Below are 17,064 nucleotides of genomic sequence, written 5' to 3' on the forward strand. Positions count from 1 at the left end.
CCCTTGGAAACTAACGCTTGTCTGCCCAGCCTAGGTGCACTGGGTAGAATTCAGTCCCATATAGTCTATTGCTAGAACAAAATGCCTTATGATGCCATTAATTAGCTATATTAATGGCAATAATCTGATGTGTTTTCAATATAGGTTATGAACTGCATGGCATTGAAAACCTACCAGAAGGACCTGGTCTTGTTATTTATTACCATGGGGCAATTCCTTTGGACTACCTTTTCTTCATTGCAAGGTTGTATGTCACGCAGAGGAAGATTTGTTGTTCAGTGGTTGATCGATTTGTCTTTAAAATCCCAGGTGATACACATTTCTTTCCTTTTGCATTCAGTATACTAATTTATATGCCACCTTTTCTGCAAGGAGCTCATGGGGGCATCCACGGCTCTCCTTATCATCCATTTTATGCCCACAGAAACCTCTTCAGTAAGGCCAGGCTGATTTGTGAGGGCTGACTGGGTACCTGCATCTGAGTTAACCCACTCTATGCTGACATTATTACCAGTGAGTCCATTTACAGTAGCACCAGCAATTCTGGGTCATTTCCTCTGTCATCATCTGATGGAATTCATTCTGCTCAGATGGGTGGCCTACCCTCCAGAGGGTCTTTTCTGCACACAGGTCTTGTGGGTAGCATCACTTTGACAGAACTACCACCATAACCAGCAATTTAATGGCTTGGAACACTTCAGTCCTTTACCTTATAGGGAATTTGTGATATGTTTTATTATGTGTTTATAATTATGTGTTTCTATTATTAGTTTATTTTTGAAAAGACCATATAGCTTTCAGCACAGCTTCTAGGGTGGTTTATACAAACAAGATAAAATGCATCAAAACAAACAACATATATGTTAATTAATGCATTAAGGAACCTGTGATAATTTAAAAACATGCAAATGTTTGTGCTGGGGGCCTTTCTGGGAAAGAGATTTTACACTGAGCACTGTCACTGAGAAGGGGCTCTCTGGTTACCAACCACATTAACTTAATAATAGGGAGAGATGTCAGAAACTGGGAACAAAGACTACAGTACATGGGCAGGTTGACCCAAGAACGGACATTGTTTCAGGCACCTGTGTGCTAAGACATGAAAGAGATTTAAAGATGAGCACTCAAACTCTGAAGTGTGCTTAAAAAGGCTATAAGTCAGGTGATGTTCTTTCAGTACTGGTGAGATGTTCCCTCTGAACAGTTCTAGTCAACTGCCCAGCAGCTGTATTCTGAAGAGAAATCTTGGAACTGACTTCAAAGGCAACCCGTTGGTTCAGCCCTACGCTGCAATTAAAGACTTGTGAAAGATGGCTATTTATTTATTTATCGATTTATATCCTGCCTTTTCCCTACAAAGGGCTCAAGGCAGCTTACATCATTCTCCTCCTCTTATCCCCACAACAACCCTGTGAGGTAGGTTGGGCTGAGAGAAGACCAGGAGGAATGAGGCATGTCTTCTACTGCAGGCAGGGAAGCAGGGGTGATATCACAAGTCAGGCTCCCACCTGCCTTCCCGCTTCTAAAATATAGACCATTCTTTGGCAGAAACAATTTCTTCAGTGGACTTCCAGTAAGCATAACCAGCAAAGAGCAAGTCCCTGAACATGTACCAGTTTGCTGAACCCAGTCTAGAAACTATTTCTGAGCATTCTTCTTCTGAGTAGCCCTGAGGCCCCTCCCTCTGGGATCTCTTTTTTGGAGATGGGCAAGCCTCTTCTCTGTCCTTCACCCTGCTAATTGGTCAGCCAATGTTGCATCTTGGGCTCAAGAATTGTACCAGGCTCAGCTGGTTGCAGGAATTTTAATTCCACTTCCTCTCCCTACTGCTATAAATCCTGATTATTCAGGATTTACTTTTGTCTAATACCTGGGGGAAGTGTCCTTGAGATAAATTGTTCCATTACTCTCATTTCAGTGACTGAGAATTCCAGTTCCTAGGGCCCCTTGTTATCTGACGAGTCTCTGTCTGCCTGATCTTAGAATGTGTGCCAAGAATAACTGTCCTTCTTATTTCTAGCAGGGAGTGCTGAATGGCACTACTGGTCTTAGTGGGTTAGTAAAAATGCCCCTTATACCCCATTTATCAGTCCTTGGGAAGGGTACCTTTCATTCTATGATCCTTTCTTCACAATACATGCCTGGAAGGGGTTCCATCTCCATTTTGCTCTTGCACCCAACTCCATTATGCTTCCTTGTGAGTTGTTCCCATGCGTAATGAGGCTGGTAGGCACCACAGGAGAGGAGTCCTCATGCCTGTTGTCAGTGCAGCAGCATCACTCTCTGCTCCAGGATCAGGCAGCTTTGGATTGTCTTGAAGCTGCATATCCCTGTTTGATTAGCAAATGTTGAACAAGATGCAGCAGGACACCATTGGTGGGAGGGGTGGGATTTTACAAGGAAGGGCAATTAATAGGAGCAGGGGTCATTCACTCACTGAGCTTCCTGGGGTGGGTGACTCAAGCAGGAACATGCCTGGTGCCAAGTAGCTCTGACCCTTCATGGTGGCCCACTTCATGATGACCTGGACCTCTAGAATACTCTCCTGTCTGTGACTCAGGAAGAAGAGACTTAAATGGCAAAATGCATTTGTTCACTCAGGTTTTCCCTAACTTGTAACTGATTAAGGCACTGCTCCATTTACTGATTTTGTTTCAATGTTTTTAAGGTATATTTTTAATTTTATTTTTAAACTGTTTTATTGTGGCTAAAGTGTGATTCTATGAAAACACTTTTTAAATCTGAATGATAAAGGATATAAAATGCATTAAATGAATAGGTAAAAATTAATAGGAGTATTTGATCCAGATAGCAATATGAGTCTTGATAAGAAATTATTATAGGAAACTATTATAGGAAAGTTGGGCTATTATAGGAAAAAAACCTTTTGCCAATCATTGCTCTATGGTCTCATTTTCTGATTGGATTATTTTACTGCTTTCTTGAAGGCTTTCGAAGACTTCTTGAGAAATTGTTCATGAACTGTACAAAGGAAGATTGTTATTCTGCTCTCAAAACTTACCTGTTGGGTGTTGCACCTGGAGGAACACGAGAAGGGCTCTATAGCAATAGTGACTATCCTATCGTATGGGCTAAACGAATAGGTTTTGCTCAGCTTGCCATAGATACAAAAGTGGTGAGTAATAGGAGAAAGTGTAAATATATGTAGCAATAGTTGAAGAATATCATCCATAGGACATCAGAAAAGAATGGGTTACAGATGTTTATACACTGTTCCCTGTCTGACACCCTCTAATGTCATCCACGGAGCCCTTCGGTCCTGTGGTGCTGCAGCTTAACACCAGGTTAGTCAGGAAGAAGATTGAACTCCTGCATGATTGGTTGCAGTTCTGGCCACAGGATATTCAGTGCAGCACCAAGATAGGCTGGAGGACTCAAGGATGGAGATAGTTGTAAGGTTTGCCAAGCTTCCAACTCTGTCAGCATGGAACCACTTCATCATGGAGCACACCTTGAGGGGCTGCACCTGCTGGTGGATCATAGGGAATGTAACTAATACGCTAGCTTAGTTATGCTAGCTGAACAGTTTCCCTGACCTACCTGAAAGAGGTAGTCTCAGATATGGTTCTGAAGGAAACCAGGATGGTATTTTCAGTAAATGGATGTGAGCTTGAATGCAAACATTGTAAAACACAAAGTGAAGATGACGGATCGTACCATAGAGAACACGATCTTGCTTACTGTCTGGCAGTGCAGGCAACAAGGAGGCTTACTTTGCTGCCTCCACTGTGCCCTGCGGTAACCACCCAGCTGTGCTTTTGCGGGTAGCCCAGGATCCTGGTGCCTTCCAGGGTACCTAAGTGGTCATGTTTCCCCCGATCAACCTGCCTAGGCACTGAGCTCATCAGAAGGCAAGCTCCTGCAGGTTCCACATGGACCTATGGCCTGAATGGAGTCCATTCTTAAATGTAGTTTAAGGGGGACAGGCAGGCACCAACATTGTGTTTTGTCCAGTGTCTCTTGAAAACATTTTTATTTTGGGAAGCTTTCTTTGGTTGATGAGTGACTTTTATATTAGTATGCATTTTGGTTAAATGGTTTTAATCATATCATCATCATCATTTTTCATTCACTGCTCCAGAATCATTGAAGATGTGCACCAGTGTATCAATGCTGCAAAAAATAATACCCACATTCAAACCCTCATATAATATAATGATTTTTGATTTAATTTATTTCACATATTCGCCTAATACATTCCCTTTGTTTTTGAGAACTGTTGCAAAGTTGTTTTCTGGATTTGTTTTCTGCCTACAGCTTCTGTCTTGCCTGACAAACCTTTGAAGGCTTCTTGTTATGTTAGCTGTCTAGCATTCAGTAGTTGCTGTTTCCCCAGCAGATCAGGCCTTTCCAGCCCATGACCACTTTTCAGATATCTAGAAATATGTTGCAAAACCCTTTGTGTTTTGTAAGTCAGTTTGTGGAGGAGAACCTTCCATGCCAGTTAAGGATGAGGCTGGTAGTTTGCCCATATTCTCACTATTCTTTCTGTTTCACTTAGCCCATAATCCCCATGTTTACAGAGAACCATCGTGAGGGATACAAGGTAATTGGACAATCAGGTAAGATGGATATTTTGTTTGTTGCCATAATTTAAAAAAGGGGGTTAGTCTTCATTTCTGAAGTTGATCTATGCCAGTATAACATGAATACATTAACTTGCTATGTGGTGTACCACAAAGGATTTTGCCTTTGTTTTCAAGATGGCATCTTTGGGGGGGGGGTCATTTTTTCTCCTACTGGAGGAAAGTTTTGTCAGTGACAATATGGTTCATGTACAATTTTGACTCTTTTCAAGCAAACAGTTATATTAATTTGTAAAAACAACCTGTTGAGTTATGGAATCAATCCTATCTATGCAAACAGAGGAGGGAAAATGGTGTCTCCTCCTTCAACTCCCTGAATTGTCTCAAAGCCTGATCTGGAGAATGATCTGGGGTGGGCATGAGAAAGCATGGAACATGGTGAAGTCACATCATGCTTTCATTTAGCAGACTTTCTGTGCTCAAGCACAGTTCCAATGAATGAATGCCTTCCTTATGATATCTGTTAAGATAGGACCTCATTCTGCTGAAATAATCCACCTCAGAGTCTTAGCTATCTAATCATGAACTTCCAAAACTGTCTCATGTATGTTACCTTACTTTGCTGTTAAACAGGACTACAGAAAATGATGTACGAAAAATTTCGATTACCATTTGCTTCTGTCTATGGTGGGTTTCCAGTCAAATGGAGGACGTACCTTGGTGAGCCCATTCCATATGATCCAAATATAACTGCTGAAGAGCTGGCCAAAAAGGTATGCTTTTTTTCCCCTATCCTTCCTATCCATTTTTCTTCCTTCCTTCCTTCCTGAGTGTACAATCTCAGGCCTGTTGATATGTCTGTGGAAGTCCTCATTTTCCCCACCTGATTTTTACTAGGATAGTAATAATGACCTTTCCCAAATTTTAATTGTAGAGATGAATGCCAGTGCCATTCCACACCACTGATGTTCAGGCATGACGGTGAGGATGAGGGTGGTGCTGACTGGCATTTTTGGCTAGAACAGCATATGCTTTCAGGAATCAGGTTGCAAAAATGTGCTGAAATTAACATCAGCGTAAGTGATTACTGCTGCTGGGCTTGCCTTTGTGAGTCCCTTTGAGTATATTGAGTAATTTATGCTGGGATGGTTCTCTTGTAACAAGGTTCACGCTTTTCTCCATGTCATGGTTACTCTGACCTTGTGATCCACCACAAATACAACTAGCAGTGAAGCTGGGAAGAAAAATCAGAGCAGAGACAGGATACTTCCCCTGTTATGTCACCAATCGTATTCAACTTTGTGAGCAATTTAATAAGCAATTTAACAGGTGTCCACAGTTTGATCCTTTCATCTATTGCATCAACAGGCTTGGTGCAGCACCACACAATGAAAGGTAGCTTGCCTTCTTAGCTGAGCTTATAACCACACTTCTGCCTCATGCAAAAACAAAGTGGGAAGTTGGAGTCAACTGGAACACAGTGGAAAGTGGGTGTCAATGGGAATGAACCCTGCCTTCCTTCCCAAGTCTTTCAGTGGCAAATGGAAGTGGTAGTGTGTTCTCTCCCTTTCCTGATGAGGCAGCCTTTTTTATGGGGGCACAACATAATATTCCTGGGTAATTTCTCTTCTATGAGTGGGGCTTTTGCTGGAAGTTCACGGCAGTTGTGTTCAGCAAACAGAAAATGATTTTTACATTCGTGCCAAGAAATCTCTCTGAGGAGATCAGTTCACAACTGAGGGACTCTCAACACAAAAGCTTTCACTTACTGCCACCCTCACTCTCCGTCAAAGGTGGGCCTGGGATGCTGATCATAGCCTGTGAGGGTTAATGGCAGAAGAATTCCGTGTTGTCAATCCTCCCCAGTTACGAGGTGCATGGAGGGCTGTATACACCAGAGAGCACATCATGGGAGCGGATGGGATTGCGCCCCATATTATTCAAAATGAGCACAACAACACAAGGATGAAATAAGGTTTCTTTTGCTTCTTTAAAATCAGCCTTGAGATGTTTAGGCACATGAGGATGCAATAGGCAGGAGCCTGCTCTTCAGTTTATAGAATGTATTTTATTGGCCTTTTCTCTCTCTCTCGACAGGCAAGGATAGCCCTGGAGGCTTTAAGAGACAAACACCAAAAGCGACCAGGAAGCATAGGACGAGCTCTCCTGGAACGATTTCAGTGCCACACGAAGGAGGAGTGATTGTGCTGACTGTTCTAGATAATCGTGCCTCTTGCCTTGTTGTAATGCTTGTTCTGATTTCTTCTGCATTATTGTAATGCTGCTTTATGGCTCACTGGTTTAAATAACAGCTTTACAGTGCTGCATCTTCTACTACTGGCCACTTACTTGCTTAGGATTCATCATGTTAGCTGCTCCTGTGACTGACATGCAGTCGTGGGCAGGAGGAGCACACCGGGGAGGATGGCCTTGGTGTTTTCAGATGGCTGAGTCTGGGCAAGGCTGGAGGGAAGGGGCCCCAAATTCAGAGTCCTGGCTCTGACCACAGAGCACTCCACAGAGTTTCCCAGCGTCGTCTAGACAGTGCCCGGCAGCTGTAGCATTGTACCCTTCGCATAGATACATTTGTGGTGATCTTCCTGTTTTCTGAAAGGAACTTTGTTTATACATCCAGCAAAAAGTTAATGATGCTATGTCACTCAAGTGGCATATAAATTAAGTTGGTGGTGGTGGGTACATGTAGTTCTTTGCTGAAAATAGATTCTCATGAGTTGGTCTATTTTGTCCAATGGAATCGGTGGAGTAGTGGGCAGGGATTAGCCGGGACATTGCAGTCTTTTGGATCCCCGTCTGCCAACAACTCCGACCACAAAAGGAGAAACTGAAGCACATGAACTTTAGTATCATGAGTGCCAAACAGGTTCGTTCAAATGCACTAAGCAACAGAAGGCATTGCTTTGGCTCCAGAGTATCCTGTTCCATTCTCATTGCAGAGGAAATCAAAGGATGTTGTGAGCATGAATGCAAATCAGTGGGCAGTAGAAACTGAGGTACACTAATAATAATATTACAAAGAATATATATACAGTGGTACCTTGGCTCAAAAACACCTCAGTTCATGACCAAATTGGGTTGGGAACAGAAATTTCAGAAAAAATTTGACTCAAGTCACGAACTCCACATTGGGTGATGATTGTGATCGTGCCCATCTTCCCTGCATGATTGTGCTCGGGGGGGGGGGGGGGGAGATGGCCGCAATTGCAAAAAATGCCCTGCACAAGCACACCCACGAGCACACCTGTCTTCCCACTCCCCCCACAGCGTGATCTCCCCCTTCAACCTAGGTCTAATGTACTGTACTTTGTTACTTTGTTGTTCTTTGTTACTGTGTTTCAAATTTTTGTGATTAAAAAAATATTTACAGAATGGATTCACCTTATTTACATTGAACCTTATGGGGGAATTTGACTTGGCTCGAGACCAATTCGGGTAGCGACCATAGTTGTGGAACAGATTAAGTTTGTGAGCCAAGGTACTACTGTATATAAAGAATATTAAGAAACATGTATTTTATAGCATTTATATACAGAAAACCACAAGGGATGGAATTGCTCCTCATTCATTGTTTCATGAATCAGGGGAAGGGGAATAGCAATACTGTTTACTTATTCTATAGTATCAGTTAACATGAGTTTTGATCTCAAAGTTACTTGAGTGAAATATCCTGATTAAAGATGTGGCTAGTGGTTCTCCCCATGTTCCTCTGTTTTATTTAGCTCATAATCCCTATGATTGCATATATTTTAACATGACAGATATCATGCACTTGGAAAACAGGCAACATTGCTATTCCATTTATCTCCAAATTATCAAGAGGGCTTTGATTTGTTTTAATGGAAGGGGGTTGTGTGATTTTGCCAATTTGTGTAAGTGTGAATGTGCCAATATATGTAGAAATTCATTTCCACCAAATCATCATGGACTCAGAGGGAGCATGCAAAATCACACCCATGTTATTTAAACACAAGAACAGCAACACCATGCTGAAATCCATAAACAGAACCTATTGTTTTTGTTCTTTTTGCTGCTTTATAATTAGGAATGAAATGAATACTCTTCAACATCTTTATTAATGATTTGGATGAGGAAGTACAAGGAAAGATAATCAAATTTGCAGATGATACAAAACTGGGTGGAATAGCAAACACCCCAGAAGACCGACTGTAGATCCAGGGTGATCTTGATAAACTTGAACACTGGACTGAAAGCAACAAAATGAAATTCAGTAAGGACAAGTGCCAAGTCCTCCACATAGGAAAAAGAAACCAAATGCATCGATCCAAGACGGTGAATATGTGGCTCAACAGTACTGAAAAAGAAAAAGATCTCAGAGTATTTGCAGACGATGGACTAATTATGAACCAACAAAGACTGAAGATGTCACTTTATACTGAAAGTTATAATTTCATTTGAAATGGATGAATGTTCTAAATGATAATATTGGGAACATCTACAAGAAGACCCCCTAAAATAATATTGGCATATTTAAGAAGACTCCATATTTATATTCCAGACCACTGGCCCTTTATGGATTGACTCCATAAAAGTCAATGGAAAGGTCAATTTCAAGAAAGCTGTGATCATGAAATTACTAGAGAAGGAGGGCTTTTATCACTGGATCACCATTAGTCAGAGGTGACTTGGAAGCACATAACAGCAACAAAGGTCACAGCGAACTGGCAGCAATGCTGATGTGAAGAAAAGAAAAACTGAGCATGCTCAGATACCAATCAGGAGGAAAAATATCACAATTAGACTATTATTACTCTATTGACTATTGGATAAGAAATCAAGTCACACATAGAAGACTTGAGGAAGATATGACCAAATATTACTGTGAGTTCAAAGAAGGAGAAACATGTCAATCAAGAGAACTTGTCATGATAAGTTCATGCTATGTTTTAGGAGGTCTTAGATCAAATCTTCAGTAAAAGGTCATATTGTTGGAGGGTATTTCTGTTTGGTGAATGGGTGGTTTAATGCTCTTCAACATCTTTATTAATGATTTGGATGAGGAAGTACAAGGAAAGATAATCAAATTTGCAGATGATACAAAACTGGGTGGAATAGCAAACACCCTAGAAGACCGACTGTAGATCCAGGGTGATCTTGATAAACTTGAACACTGATTAATGATTGAACACTTGTTAATGATTGAAACTTCACTGTACATCACTAACTGAGGCTTCTATCTCCAGCCAAAATGAATATATCAAATCATATGTAGCAAAAGCACCCTTAAGTCACTGGATCACTGTGTTAAAGAGTTTGACTAAATAAATCCTTCTCAGCCTTTAAAACTTGCACATGATTATAACCATTTACTTTTGTAGAATATTTCAGAACTTGAGATTTGGACTTATTATTTCTAAAGATAGAACTTGGAATTATATCCAGGTTTTTTAAATTTTACTTTCACTTTGACTTCTACAATTAGTATAATTCTTCTCATGCCTAGAGGAACTCAGTAATGCTTCAGCCTAGCTTTTTATAATCAAGTACTATAGGAAGTGAAAAGCAGGAGGAAGTGAAAAAGAATGGTAGCAATTTTAAGACGTTTCATTTCACTTTCGAATATAAGTAGAATGCAAGAATTACAGCATTGAATTTACAAGAGCTGAACAGGGCTGTGAAGGATGAGACATTCTGGAAGGCAGTCATTCAAAGGGTTCCATAAATCAGAGATGATTTGATGAGACATAACAATGGCAACAAATGAATAGATCAACAGCAACAAATTTGCAACTATGTTCTGACATAATGAATTCTCTCTGTGTGTTACTGAGGAAACAAATATAGCAAACACTGCACATGGAGATTTTTTTCTTAGAACTGCATCAGTGTGAAAAGTTGATTAACGTCAAGTGTGTCCACAGTGCAATAATAGATGAAGCCACTATCTGTTCTAAATTATCAAGATCTGTCTATGTCATCCTGTATTGCATGTAAATCAATAACTTACTATGGCATGTTAACAGTCACTTATTAAGACAGCTGTTAGTACTGCCCTGTAAGACTCTAGTGAACCCACAACTGGACCCCTGCATCCAGTTTGGGGCTCCACATTATAAGAGAGACATAGAAGGGTTACAAACAGTTCACTGTAGGGTCACAAGGATGGTAGCCAGCTTGTGGAGAATGACACATGAGATGAAATTGAGTGAGCTTTGTCAGTTTGCTAGCACAAAATTGGACACAGAAGACTAAGTGTAAAGAGAAGCCTTTTTTTTCATGTCTTCCCAGAAAGGGAATCCAACTTGGAAGTCAGTGAATGGGAAACGGAAATGGAGCAGGTGGTTGCACAGCTTGAAGAAGCCAGGTCCACTGATGACTTAAAGCTGAAGCCAGTTTCACATCTTTAAACAACACACATTTTCAAATGCATTTTTATGTCATGTGTGCATTACATTCTACATGTTACATTTTAAGGTATAAACATTTTAAAAATATAAGGTATGGGAAAAGCCCTATGACAGGATTTCTTGCTGATCAGAAATCTTCTCGAATGTCCCTTCTTTCATTTATAGTATCCTTTCACATTATCATTGATGTTTATCCATGTTTATTGTTAGAAATCAGCAATAATATTTGAATTATGACTTTGTTTATGTCTTCAAGAGTTTTTGCTTTGCTTGCTCTGGCTTCCTCATAAGGTGAGTTTTAAAATGGAACAAGACAATTGTGTTTCATACTATCTTAATGTACACATGCACATACAAACTAGTATGTATATATGTGTAACAAGCAACAGATGTCTGTGGGCGCTTTTAGGTAGATTGTGCACAGTGTATTCTTGCTGTTAGTTTTTACTCAAATTGGGATAGCTATTTCTAAGTTGTATCACATGCAGTTCTTTTAAAGGCCAAGCACATTGTCTATTTTGTCCTTACCACATACTTGCCTTAAAAAAGAAAAGAAGAAGAAGAGGAAGAGGAGAAAACTGGTTTGCTTATGTATCCATGCATGAGATGAGTATATGTACCACATGAGATGATATACAGATTCGGATGGCACCATCCCTTGTGGGTATATTCTGACTGCTAAAGATTATAGGCATCCAAAGAAAGGAAGCTGGGACACAGAGGCTAGAATTGCCTCCATGCTCCCTTGTCCTCCAAAACATTTAGGACATCTCTCTAATTTTTCTCTCTCTTGTGAATGAAGAAGAGGCTGAGGCACCATCAGGATCCCTTAGAGGACAATGGTGCCTCCCCAATTTGCTCCCAGAACACCCCCCCCTCCACTCCAAACTGTCTCCACGGATAGTCTTCTATCTCCAGAGCCTTGCCATAGATATATTTATGCCAGCAGCAATGGCAGTGGGTTGTCCTCCTACGTCAGAATCCTACCTCTGACTTCAGAAGGCATTTCCAAGGTCGGACTCTGACTTATTATATGCCTCCCACAGATAATGTTTGGAGCCATAGGATTGCATCCTAAGAGACCCAAATAATAGATAGAAAAGGCAAGGACAAGAGAAATCAGTATATTTCAATTAGGGAGGGAAGGGAGTGCTACAGAAAGAGCAAGGCACTATGTGGCTGTGCAGTCAGGGACCTTGCATTCTGGTGGTGACAATGCTGTAGCTACCTGACTCAGGGAAAGGGCAACACAGCAGATGCCACTTTGGAATTGCTTGGAAGAGTTATAAAAATTCTGTGGGAAAAGACTATCTTGGGATTCTCTGTTCTCTACCAATTACAAAAATGGGAAAAGAGCCTGAAGCTGCTATAAACTTATTGAAAATAGGCTATCCCATGTTGTCCAAAGACATCCAGGGGAAGCATTTCTAGTGAGTGAGGATGGGGAGACTGAATGGAGTCTAAGCCATTATTAAGGACCCTGGAGGCACAAAAATCCATGGATCAAAGCATCTGGAGGCTCAACTAGCTGTTTAGTCCTGCTCTGGATAAGCACACCAAGTAAAGCATGGTTTGACAGGAAAGCATAAGGGTAATGTGGGTCCATTAAACATGGGCTTTGTGCCACAGTAGTATAGAGACGCAGTACAGATAGAGACTGTGGAACCCACATTATTCTTAGAACTGTAACACAACAGCATGAGGAATGCTCAGACAGAAAGAATGAACATCAGCTGTTGAAACTAGGAGGTCATTATAGGGTTTCCCAGAAAGAATACAAACTATTTGATTGTTCAGTCTGTTACAAAAATTTTATGATGTTTTTACTGTTATTGTACTTTATCAATTTCTTTGAATGTTTGCTGTAGAGAAACTACTACTACATGATACAAAAGGAACAAAAGTTTGGCTCCTCCTACTGAATGCAGGAAGGTTCCTTGCCACCTGATCCATGTACACTCAGCTAGCTATTTGAAGTGGCATACCAAAAATTGAAAGCCAAAAAGCTACCAGGATCAGGGCTTGTGTCTTGACATGGCTGAACTAATATGTAGGGATCCTGGTTCCTTTCAGGGCTATTGGTTAGCTAGTTCAAGGTTTCTCCATGGGTTAGATGACTGGGTGCTAGCATGACAACTAGGTCACCGCTGCAAGCACTTCCTAGTAGTAGGGAAACACCCTTATAATGTAATCAAGCGGGAGTAATGTTTATTATTTATCTTCTAATTATGCAGCATTACAGAGCCTTAGTCTTACTTCTGGTAAATTGTTCCTTATTCAGATTGTGCTAGTTGGAGGAAAAAAAAAAAAAGATTCCCCGAACAAGCTGTCATGGTCAAGTCTTTTACATAGGAGGTTTCGGTTGCAGTCACCACACCTTTATTTAGTGCTTTCAGAGTTATTGTTGGGATTGTTTTCTTCATAGTCCCACTGATAAAAGATCTGTTAGCTAATCAGTTTTGTATTATCAGGCCTTCCAGCTGGATGCTAGTCATAGAATTGGTATGAGTCTTGATGGTTATATACCTACTTCAGAATCAGAAGCATCCTGCTTGTATATCCTTGTGGAAACTGGGTGAAATGGTGCTGTTCCACTAATGATCGCTTACAGATTTCTGGTGGGCAACTGGTTGGCTAGTGTGTCAACCATTAGCATTAGGTATATGTAACACTCCCTGCATTCATATTGTCTACTTCTGTCTATGAACCAGAATGGGAGGAAAAGAGTTACTGTTTCCCCTGTCCCTTTTCTCTCCTTCTATCTTTCCTAGAAAGATGAACAGGTCACATGACCTTTTCCGAACCGTCCAACAATGGACCTCCTTTTTGAAACAAGATATTGTTTCAAGTCACATATGGATTGTTTGTGAGTAAATTAACCTTTTTAAAACCCTTTGTTACAAATCTCTCAGTGTGGATTCTAACAAATCTAGGTGTTACCAACAGCCTCTTAAACTACTGTTTAATGCTAACCTGCACTGAACCTATATATAAATAAATAACCTATATATAAATAAATATAGAACAAGTTTCCAATAGGCTATGGGTGTAGGATTTATGTTTGTGAAATTTCTATCTGTTTTTCAAAGTGAGTGAGATAAAGTTTTCTTGGATTGAAATGTAAGAGAACTGATTTTTGGCATGGATTTGATTTTTTATTTTTATTTTATTACATTTAAGAGATGAAAATTCCTTTGATTATTTTATTGTATGCTTCTGGCATGAAACACTGCAGTTTTATAAGCTTTTGAGAGATGTAAGGGAGAGAAGAAAATGCCACCATATTTTAAAATGATGCTTTTTGTCTGGGAGGGCAAAGAATTATTTGAGCTACTTCTCAAATGCAAATTTGGATTAATTACTTTTCACATGGCAAAATACTGCTACTGGTTCAAGTATTTGCAAAATTCCAACTTTGACAAATACCAACTTCAGAATTTGGGAAGGTTTTTAAAATTCAGTCTTAGAGGCAAATTACCTAGTTGGATTCATTATGGAATATTCCCCCAGAAATGAAGAGCAAAAGAAAGGATGGGATAGAAAGAATGAAATAGCTAAAGTCATTATTTTGAGCTATTTGAGAAACTCTGATCTAGAATGCTTTGTATAACTAAAGCAAAAGAGATTTTTGAACAGATTAAGGCAACTTTTTCAAAAGCAGGAGTCCCATTCCTTCCAATTCTTCCTGACTGAGAAGGGAATACATCATATAACTTTTGTGATTTATACCCCTGGGCAGAATGAATCAGCTGAAAAACATAACAGATCTCTTATGGGTGTAATATGATGCCATCTTATATATTCATGTCTCTCTAATAAATGGTGGGTAGAGGATATAATGACAGCTGAATTACCTCCACAAGAGATGGGCCACAAGAGGTGGCAAACACAAGCACCATACAAGGAATGGCACAATAGCAAATCAAACCTAGGACATTTAAAACTGTTTGGATGCAAAGCACACAGCAGTATTCCAAGACAAAAGAGGCAGAAGTTAGACTCCAAAACAAAAGACACTATGCCTGTCAGTTATTACCCTGGAAGCAAGGCCTACCAGAGACTGGTGAAGTCTGAACAAGGTATGTTTCAGTGTTCAGTGAGTTCTCAGGGTTGAGAAGAGGTGTTACATCTGGTGAAAGAGAAGAACCAGATGAACCAAGACAACTCTTCATATTTCTAGAGTTTCCACAGACCTAAACAGATGAGAATCCAGACCTGGTGATGCACCTAATGCACCAGAGGCTGAGTACATTCCAGTAAGAGAAAGCACAGTGGAAGATACCAAGATAAACCGAGGTAACCAAAGGGCCAGAACAAAGTCTCAAATGCTCCTCAAAATTAACGGAGAAATTTCTGCACCATGCTTAATCTACCTCGCCAGATTTGTGCTAGCAGAAGAATGTTCATCCTGAAAATATTGCCTAATGCCAAAGGCAACAGATGAAGGCCAGCAGCTTAGGAAGAAATAGAGGCTATAAAGAAAAATAGAATTACCACCTGGTGAATAGGTAATCAATTGTAAGTGGGTGTTCAAAGAAAAACAAAATGCAGACAGCAAATAGAACAGCTTTTATAATTTGATATAGCTGTGAAAAGGGATATTTGAAGATAATCAAAGCTGTATTAAGATTTTTCAGTTAGAGAAATTCCATCCCCAGATGAAGCACATCAGAGTGAAATACTATCATGTATGTGAAATGAGCAGAGAAAAGCAGATCCAGCTGAAATATTGCCCAAATATTTGGGCAAACAAATAAAGAATTGTTTTGAAACAAGATATTCTGCATGAACATCTCTTACATACAAGACATCTAAAAATGTTTTAATAAATAAATAAATAAATAAATAAATAAATAAATCTATGGATGGTTTGTGAGTAAATAAACTTTTTTACCTTTTGTTGTAAGCCTCTCAGTATGGATTTTAACAGATCCAGGTGCAAGCAACAGTCTTTTAACTAAATCCACTGTTAAATGCTTATTCTGCTGAACCTGTATATTACAGTAGAACAGCTTCCCAACAATTAGGTTGATCCACCATGGCTCTTCCTATGTTCTTGCCTTTCTGCAATCTTGCTTTTCACCCATTAGTGCGCATGTTTGCATGATATGCCTACCCAACTTAGCAGTAAACCACAGTGGGCTGGTTGCTGTGCACCTGAGAGCTGACTGGTCTCACTGTGGGTTGCTGGTCTCCTCCCTCCACCTTCTCAGTCCTCCTAGAGACGTCCTAGGACCCACTGTGGGAGGACCAAATTGTTTCTTCCCCTTTTCACTTCAGCTGTGAGCCATTTGGGGTTCACTGTGGCTTTTTCCACTTTACCCTTTTTATCCATGATGATAATACAAGTAGGTTGTCAAACTGGATTTTGTGATTATTGTTTGGAGAGCTACAGACAATGGGAACTTTCAGATTGTGTGAACCCAGTCACAGTGCTTATTGCTTATGAACATGTAAAAGAATAATTGTTGGAGTTGCTTTGCCCTTGCTGCCTCATGCTTGAAGATGAAGGTGTGGAAGGGCAAGGCAACCCCAATTAAACCCTTGCTGGAGGGCTCTGGTTGCAAACTCGGAGTCCTCTGGGTCTACTTTTCCCATGCCACATCCTCTTGGATGGGTGAATTCACAGTATGCTAAAGAAATTCTTCTATTATCACTGACCATTGATCAGAGTTAACAAACAAATATTTACCCCACCCTCCCAAGTTTCCTCCCAGGTTCCAGCAAGTTTGAGGAGGAAGTGAAGAGAATCACCCTTTCATTTCCACTCAGTCAGAGATAACAGGAAGATACCTGCCACCTTCCCAAAACAGCATGGGCTAGGCAATCTTAATAATTTGTGATAATTTGCCTTGCATACTTTTAGGACTCCTGTGGCAAACATTGTTTGGTTTCTGGAGCACACCAAAGAATTTCAGATCAGTCTGTGCTTTATAGACCACAGCAAAGCCTTTTGACTATGTGGCTCATGAGAAGCTATAGATGGTGGACATGGAGCTACTGTTAGGTGAGAATATGGAGACAAAAGGTTTCCTATAGGTAAAGAATCAGGCAAGGTGCATATTATCTCCTTATCAGTTCAGTCTGTACACAGAACACATAAGGAAAGCTGTATTAGAATTAGAAAAAGGAGT

General features: G+C 40.3%; 1 protein-coding gene across 1 annotated transcript in view; it reads left to right on the plus strand.

The window, feature by feature from the left end:
* LOC123020522 (transmembrane protein 68-like) overlaps positions 1-6,749 on the plus strand; it is a 16,187-nt gene extending 9,438 nt beyond the window's left edge. Inside the window, exons 2-6 of the mRNA XM_044424350.1 lie at positions 145-309; positions 2,949-3,136; positions 4,523-4,583; positions 5,181-5,320; positions 6,645-6,749. Of these exons, the coding sequence (XP_044280285.1) occupies positions 145-309; positions 2,949-3,136; positions 4,523-4,583; positions 5,181-5,320; positions 6,645-6,749 (659 nt within the window). The remainder of the gene's footprint in view (positions 1-144; positions 310-2,948; positions 3,137-4,522; positions 4,584-5,180; positions 5,321-6,644) is intronic.
* The last annotated feature ends 10,315 nt before the right edge of the window (positions 6,750-17,064 follow it).

Source organism: Varanus komodoensis, unplaced genomic scaffold, assembly GCF_004798865.1.
Source record: "Varanus komodoensis strain SLA01 unplaced genomic scaffold, ASM479886v1 scaffold14_1, whole genome shotgun sequence".
In the NCBI taxonomy this organism is placed as follows: domain Eukaryota; kingdom Metazoa; phylum Chordata; class Lepidosauria; order Squamata; family Varanidae; genus Varanus; species Varanus komodoensis.